Below are 7,335 nucleotides of genomic sequence, written 5' to 3'. Positions count from 1 at the left end.
TCCACTTGTATTTTTTTTAATCAATGAATATTCAATTTTGATTTGATATAACATTACTAAAATGTAGTCAGTTAAGTTAAACTAAGAAAAGCCTCTTTTCATCCCATTTAGTATTTTATATTTATTCGTTAGATTTCAAAACAGATTTAAAATTACAATTACAACAAGAACTTGTTAACGCTTTCCGAATAGGCAGCATTGGTGAGCTTTCCATTGAGCGCCTCCTTGGGCAGCCACTCGAACTTGGCGACCTTCTCCGCCACCTGTCCGGATCGCAGGGATGCCCTGTAGAAGAACACCTTGGCTCCGACACTTTGCGTCCGCTGGTTGCTTGGATACTTGTACTTGTGGAAGCCGACGGGGGCGTTGCCGTAGAAGAGCACCTGAAGCTCTTGGCCGCACTGCTCGTGGAGCACCCGTTCCGCCGTCTGGCGCATCGATTCGCCCTCCTCCCGCTTGCCCTGTGGCAGAATGAGGTGCTCCTGTGGACCGAGCTTCTGCTGCACGAGCAGGTAGAGCGTATCCTCCAGGCAGCGGTCCGTAGAGCTGGTCTTGTTGGCCTTATCATCTGGCGTAGTGCGGTCGGCCAGCTGGAACTTCTTAAGCTCCTCGATGTAGGCATCTTTCAAATCCTGCGCCGTCTGCTTGGCTCCACTGTCCTCCAGATCCACCTGCATCTTGCCCTGCTTAATAAGCTCCGCCTGGACAATCTCCCGCTCGTGCTTCAGCTCGTGGTTGGATTTCAAGCTGTTCTCGTACTCCACACGCCACAGCATGTCCTGGAACTGTTTCTCGAGGGGATTGAGGGACTTGGAGATCACAGGCAGGCGCTCCACTAGCACGCCGGCATACAGATCCCACTTCTCCGTGGCGGCGGCGGTGGATTGGCTACGGCTCAGCTCCCGGACACCAACTTGCACCAGGCGACGCAGCATTTTTGGCAATTTAATTCAATTTTTTAAAGAAAATAAAAATCAGGCACCGATTACATGAGCACTAGAGCCGGAACAGCTGTGGTGCGCATGTGTTATCGTTATCAGAGAGAGCACATCGCTAAATTTTCAAAATTTGGTTTCTTTTAACAGTGTTGTCAGCTGTTGAGCTTCTTGTTAATCTAGATTCTAGATTAATATTAGCCAAAATAGACAACAAATTCTAAATAAATGATGAAAACATACTAAAAAGACAACATTAATATATTTGAATATATAACAAAATTAAGCAGTATAACATTTTTATTGTATGTTAAAATGTCTATATACGAATATTAAAGATTAAAGTCCATTAAACATAACAAGTATATATGTATGCACTATATATATACAAAACAAATACAAGAGCTGCTCAGTTATATCAAACATGAGAGCTAAGAGGGAGAATTCACACGACTGGCATTGGTCCCTATGCAATGCTTTAAACTACGTATATGGACTCTGACTATGGGATATTTAACATGTTAATAAGCTATTCCATTTTATAATTTGCTAGATCTAGCTTTGAAAAGGCCAAGCTGCCAACACTGATGAGGAATAAAGCCGGAACAGCTGTGCTGCGAATCTGTTATCGTTATCGGAGAGAGCGCGTCGCCAAAGTTTCCACAATTTGTGTTTATTATTTGCCGCTGGACGAATTTATACAGAAAAGACTGCCTTAAAATGTCCGGTTTGGAGTCGTATATCAACCACACGGTGTCCATCATCACGGCGGACGGAAGGAACTTCATCGGGACACTGAAGGGATTCGACCAGACTATCAACATCATCATCGACGAGTGCCATGAGCGCGTCTTCTCCACGACATCCGGCATCGAGCAGATCGTCCTGGGACTGCACATCATCCGCGGAGACAACATCGCCGTGATCGGGCTTATAGACGAGACCATCGACTCCCGCCTGGATCTGGCCAACATCAGGGGCGAACCGCTGGGCCCAGTGGTGCACTAGGATAGCTAATAAAACCAGTGATTCTCAAGACTTAAACACGGTGTATTATTAATATTAATTGTATGTATTATTCGGCGTCCACGCTGAAGCTGACTTGGCGGCAGTCCAATGTGTCCAGGTCCACCACGGCAACGCTCTGTGTTCGGCTGAATTTGGGCACGCACACCAGACGCGTCCGCTTGCCCTGTGATCCCTCGTGCAGCGCCGTCTCGAAGGAATCGCAGTTTCCGGCGAAGTACACGTGCGGACACTCGCGCAGGATGAAGGGATCGCTGTCGATGTACGGATAGCAGGCCAGAGTGTCCGGAGCTGTGGGTGCTATGTGTCCCCAGGTAAGGGTGCAACGCAGTGCCTCCAATGATGAATCCAGCGAAGTGCTGCGCAGCAAATCGGAGACATTTTGGCCAGAGGATCCTACGACGAAGGTCTCGTCCAGCTTGCAATTGTACGGATTGGTCACCGCCTGAAAGGAGGTCAGTTTGGCGGCCTCCGGGAACATGCATTTGTGGAACGGCTGCTGGGGCAGCATAAAGTTAGCCGGATCGTAGGCTCCCGGCATTATGTCCAAGGGAAGACTGCGAGACCACGAAGCGAACCACTGGTCCAACTGGGTTACAGCCTGCACAGTATCGTTGGCGTTGGCCTGGGTGCGGGCCACCTGAAGAGTGGGCACGTGAGCCACTGCACTGGCTCTCACCGAATTGCCAGCCACGATTAGACGCACCATGGAGCCTGCCTCCTTGCCATTGCCCAGACTTCCAGCCAGCCAGTACTGGAAGAGATTCAGCGCCTCCACGTAATTGTGGGCCTGCAGCTGGTCCAATCCCGAGACAAGCACCAACAGGCGGCTCTTTTTAGTCGTAGAAAGCGGCTTTTGGGGTCCACTCTCGTAGAAGAGAATGTCCTCCACATTGAAGAATCCCTCGCTGTCAGTACCTCCCAATGCGGCGCATACAACTCCTGTGGCCATAAGCTCACCCTTCACCTCGCCCTGCAGCCGCACCCGCTGCAGTTCATCTTCCAGCACAATCTTGTCCTCCGGCTCCGAGTAATTCTGTCGTGGCGGCTGTGGGGCCAACTGGTTCTCCTCGGAGATGTCCCGCAGGATGCTGGGCTTGTGCGCCTGATGCTTGTAGATGGTGCCAATGAGGATGCAGTGGATGTCCTGTTCGCCGCGTAGATCGCACAGCTTCTTGATAGGCTCCTTGTTGCCCCACTTTTTCTGGGCCAGCGGCGTAAGGAGGCGGGTCATCTCGGCCAGGCGGTGGGCATAAAGGTGGCAGAACTGCTTCTGGTAGTCGTGTCCCTTCAGCCGGAAGTGGCTGCTCAGGTTCTCGTACTTGGTCTCCAGGCGGTTGGTCATGTTTTCGGCTATGTTTTTACTTTAAAACTCAGTAATCTTTCAAGACGCTTGTGTATTTTTGGGCGCCAATTTGATACAGTGAAGATTCGCTAAGGAAACACCGCAAGGGTTTTTCTCAACGGTAAAACCTAATCGATAATTGCAACTCGGTAAAAATATCAGTAATGAAATGTCGATTTTAATACGTAATTGTATTAATTTCTAAAACTATACTTTTAAAGTAGGTGTTTTGTACAACAAAGATTTTATTGAATATTATGGGTTTCTGCTAACTAGTACTTAACCCAAACAAGACTTTTTAAATAAGGTAATAAATAAAAGGTTGAATATCAATTTATATACGTATATGCACTAAATTCTGAAAGTAATTTTTAAAATTCTTGACTTCGTGAACAAAAATGTATAACATAATGAGGGTAACTGTTATGCAGCACTTAATCCAATAAATATTTGGTATATTATACAAATATGTGTGATAAAGTCAGGATTTTTATATGTGTATTTATACTAAAACTATTTTTTTATAGACATTAATATTGTAAAAAATAAAGTTAATAACTATTGAAGTAACTGCTATCTATTATTTACTGTACTCTTAACGCCTATCGATAACCGATAGTTCCACACACCTTGCCAACAGCTGTTTAACACATATCGAAAAGAAGAAGAAGCAAAGCTGCAAAAACGGCGAAAAATATTTGTGATTTGGAAAAGAACTCGTTTTGAAATGTGCGTATGCGATGCATTTAGTGTGTAATCCCAACCAGGAGATGTGGGACTCTGCGATACGGGACATCGGAGCAACCTTTCTCCACCCAGCCGCCGTCCAGTGCTGATTTGGACGAATGTTTTTGGGGCTCTTATTGATTTTTACGGTTTCGCGGGACTGATACGCATTTCGCTTTTTGGTGATCTTCCCCGGAAACTGTGTCGTCGCAGGAGGAGAAGGAGAAAGTAGCATGTCAGTGCGGCGTTAGAGGGTAGCTGCCAGAAGCCATGGGCGGCTCTGTAAGCCAGGTGTTCCGCTCCGGATCGGCGCTCCTCTCGCATCGCGACGGCAAGCTGTCCAAGGCCACCGAGGAGACCATCCAAACTCTCTTCGACATCCTGCGCGCCAACCCAAAGGTGTCCCTGCAAACGCTCGAGAGCCTGCTCATCCAAATACCCAAGAACGAGAACATCCTGGCCATGCACGACGACTACGGCTACAACATCCTGCAGCGCAGCGTTGGCCTCAACCACATAGATCTCACCAAGTGGCTGCTGCACCGCCATCGACCCGATGTGAACCGCTCGCCCTGCTCCCTGCCCCTGCACATCGCCACGCTGCGCGGCTATGAGGAGTGCGTGGAGCTGCTCCTGCGCCACGGCGGCCGCATCGACGTGGACACCAGGATGTGCTTCCCCGGGGCCCATACCCGGAATTGCGAGGAGAGCGGCAAGTGGCACAACAATGTGGACGATGTTAGTGAGCGGCTAAATACAAAGCTGCAGAATGCCCTCTACTATGCTATCGACGGGGATCAGTACAACGTGCTCAGCCTGCTCACCCAGAAGATGGAGGAGCCTTGGATCCCTTTTCGGGTGAAGAAACCGCTACTCCACTTAGCCTGTGAACGCGGCGCCTGGAATTGCGTCCAGCAGCTGGTCGTTACGCGTTCCGAGGAAATCAATCTCATCATGGACGAGTATTACCCGATTCACCATGCAGTGCTCCATGACGGCCGCTTCCTCGAGCTGCTCATTCATCATGGCGCCATTACAACTGTGCGCACCTGCACCCAACAAATGACCCTGCTGCATGTTGGTGAGTTTCTACAGGAAGAGCAAATGATTCATAGCTATTTTTGAATATTCACTAACATTTACCATTTCAGTTATTTTTGCTGCTCGCAAATCAGCCGACGACACGCTGGCCACTCTGCGCATTCTGTTGGAACGCGGCTGCAAGGAGCTAATCAATGCCCCCGACTCACTGGGGAACACACCCCTGCACGCCCTTATTGTGCGCTATGCTTTGGAGGAGGCGCGTTATGGTTACGACAAGTGGACCAAGTGGGATGTCCTGCACCTGGTGCGATTCCTGCTGCAGAACGGGGCCAAACAGTCGATTAACCAGGCGGGCAACAGCGCCATGGCTTGTGTATTTCGCCACTTGAGAGACTGGGAGGTTTGCTACGAGTTGCTCAGCATGCTCATCAAGGAAAATGGTGAGTAATTATAGGAACAATAGTTATGCTGACCATTAATTTCTGCTTGCAGGTGATCCCAACATAGTGGGAAGGGATGGGTCTGTGCCCATTATGGTTTTGCTAGTGCCATTAATAAATAAGGATCATCTGCATCACTTCACGCACTCCATGAAGGTCTGTCTATAGGAGTAGAAATACTATTTACCCCAGCTAATCCCTCTATTTGCAGGTCTGCTATCTGAACTGCATACGCATGCTGCTGCAGCATGGAGCCAATCCCAATTGCTCCTACCGCGCCAATCTCAAGCCGCTGCACGTGCTCGTGTTCACGGTGAGCGAGAATTTTACGCTCAACTGCGACGCCCAGAAGCGCACAAACTTCGACTTCATAAAGAACATACTTCTGATGCTGCTTCAGCATGGACTGGACTGCAACAAGACATATCAGCACATTCTGCAGGCGGTGATGGACATGGTGCAGAATGTGCGCACCTGCCACGACATGGAGTGCGTCTACGAGCTCACGCTAACGTTAATACAGTATGGGGCCGATCCCAACATAGTGCTTAGCGGCAAGACGACGCCGGGCATTGCCATCTTCTCCAACGAGCTGGCCACCTTCCGCAGCTCGTTCCGCACCAATTCGTGCTACCTGCTCTTCTATTACATCATCCTGATCACCAAGAAGGAGTTTATCCTGAACGATCCGCATGCGACATACACGCGGGTTATACATCTCTTCTACTTGACCATGCAGCACGAGCCGCTTTTCAATTGCCTCAAGGCGCTGCACAACTTCTATGTGGCCCAGGTGCCCAGCAAAAAGACGGAGCAGCTGATAGCACTGATCTCGACGCTCTACCGCCGGCCGCGTAGTCTAAAGCAGCTATCGCGCTGGGCCATCTACGAGGCGATGAACCGCAAGCTGGCCCAGAACATCAACCGCTTGAACCTGCCCGGCCCGCTCAAGGACTACGTGCTGCAGTTCGACGAGAGGTAGCGAGTGGCGTGCGCCAAGGACCAATGAATCCCAACCGCAGCGAACTAGAGTCAATCACTACTACTGTTGCCCCTAGGCTATGTAATGTTTAATATGCATATTTGCCTACCCTAGTAGGTATGTAGTTACGCAATAATTACGAACTATCAGGCCTGTTCTGGGTAGCCCTATCATAGCTTAAAGATCAGCTCATTAGATCGCTTTATCACTTTGATTTGATATTCGAAAAATGGAGAGATTTAGCTCATTTGGAGTTATATTTTGAACTAGAACAGGTCCGTATAAGATATGAAAACGCTTAGTCGTACCTAGACACAAAAAAAAAAACACACACACGCAAGAAGCCAATTTAAATATTGTCAAATCAAATACGTGCAATTTCTTTGATACGAATCTATTGATACTATTTGTGAGGAGAAGGAGGAACGCTCATCTATGTTTTGTAATTCTATACGTACAACTTTGTGAACTGTAATGCGCTTTACACTAAAAAAAACCCCCTCACCCCCTATTCCAAAACTCTCATGCTGCATAAGTTATAGGACATAAACTTAAGGCTGTTTTTTGACAAACATTTCGGGTGTTTTAGAATTTTGTATATTCGAACGAGCGAGAGAGACGTTATGTAATTATTATTGTAACTATTATTATTGTTGCTAAACCGTTGTTAATCTCTGTATCTGTAATGTCATTTTCAATCGAATTGATAACGCTATCGATCAATAAATAAACATCAACTTTCACACGACTGACGAAGGGTGGTAATCCGCCAAGGTCATCGAACCGGAAAACCCCTCTCGCTTTGCTGAAAATGAAAACAACAAAATAAACACAACA

The 7,335-nt window shown here is 47.9% G+C and overlaps 4 protein-coding genes across 4 annotated transcripts; 2 read left to right on the top strand and 2 right to left on the bottom strand.

The window, feature by feature from the left end:
* Positions 1 to 95: 95 nt before the first annotated feature.
* On the bottom strand, positions 96 to 1,034 carry LOC128259496 (39S ribosomal protein L46, mitochondrial). Its single transcript, XM_052991889.1, has one exon. It carries the CDS (start codon positions 933 to 935, stop codon positions 159 to 161), a length of 777 nt encoding a protein of 258 aa, XP_052847849.1. The 5' UTR covers positions 936 to 1,034; the 3' UTR covers positions 96 to 158.
* Positions 1,035 to 1,546: 512 nt separating this feature from the next.
* LOC128259361 (U6 snRNA-associated Sm-like protein LSm8) lies at positions 1,547 to 1,979 on the top strand. Its single transcript, XM_052991680.1, has one exon. The coding sequence runs from the start codon at positions 1,656 to 1,658 to the stop codon at positions 1,941 to 1,943; it is 288 nt and encodes a 95-aa protein (XP_052847640.1). The 5' UTR covers positions 1,547 to 1,655; the 3' UTR covers positions 1,944 to 1,979.
* LOC128259360 (DNA polymerase delta subunit 2) lies at positions 1,965 to 3,530 on the bottom strand. Its single transcript, XM_052991678.1, has one exon. It carries the CDS (start codon positions 3,304 to 3,306, stop codon positions 2,011 to 2,013), a length of 1,296 nt encoding a protein of 431 aa, XP_052847638.1. The 5' UTR covers positions 3,307 to 3,530; the 3' UTR covers positions 1,965 to 2,010.
* A 415-nt stretch (positions 3,531 to 3,945) lies between these two features.
* Positions 3,946 to 7,289, top strand: LOC128259568 (ankyrin-1). The gene is made up of 4 exons (XM_052992051.1): positions 3,946 to 5,113; positions 5,184 to 5,516; positions 5,569 to 5,672; positions 5,728 to 7,289. The coding sequence occupies exons 1-4, from the start codon at positions 4,303 to 4,305 to the stop codon at positions 6,496 to 6,498; spliced, it is 2,019 nt and encodes a 672-aa protein (XP_052848011.1). The 5' UTR covers positions 3,946 to 4,302; the 3' UTR covers positions 6,499 to 7,289.
* The last annotated feature ends 46 nt before the right edge of the window (positions 7,290 to 7,335 follow it).

Source organism: Drosophila gunungcola, assembly GCF_025200985.1.
Source record: "Drosophila gunungcola strain Sukarami chromosome 3L unlocalized genomic scaffold, Dgunungcola_SK_2 000005F, whole genome shotgun sequence".
Classification (NCBI taxonomy): Eukaryota; Metazoa; Arthropoda; class Insecta; order Diptera; family Drosophilidae; genus Drosophila; species Drosophila gunungcola.
Note: the sequence above shows the minus strand (reverse complement) of the source record. Positions and strands in the feature narration are given on the sequence as shown.

Coding starts and splice junctions, on each gene's coding strand:
- LOC128259568 (XM_052992051.1), top strand. CDS start 4,303: ATGGGCGGCTCTGTAAGCCAGGTGTTCCGCTCCGGATCGGCGCTCCTC. Junction 5,114..5,183: donor AATGACCCTGCTGCATGTTG/GTGAGTTTCTAC, acceptor TTACCATTTCAG/TTATTTTTGCTGCTCGCAAA. Junction 5,673..5,727: donor ACTTCACGCACTCCATGAAG/GTCTGTCTATAG, acceptor CTCTATTTGCAG/GTCTGCTATCTGAACTGCAT.
- LOC128259496 (XM_052991889.1), bottom strand. CDS start 935: ATGCTGCGTCGCCTGGTGCAAGTTGGTGTCCGGGAGCTGAGCCGTAGC.
- LOC128259360 (XM_052991678.1), bottom strand. CDS start 3,306: ATGACCAACCGCCTGGAGACCAAGTACGAGAACCTGAGCAGCCACTTC.
- LOC128259361 (XM_052991680.1), top strand. CDS start 1,656: ATGTCCGGTTTGGAGTCGTATATCAACCACACGGTGTCCATCATCACG.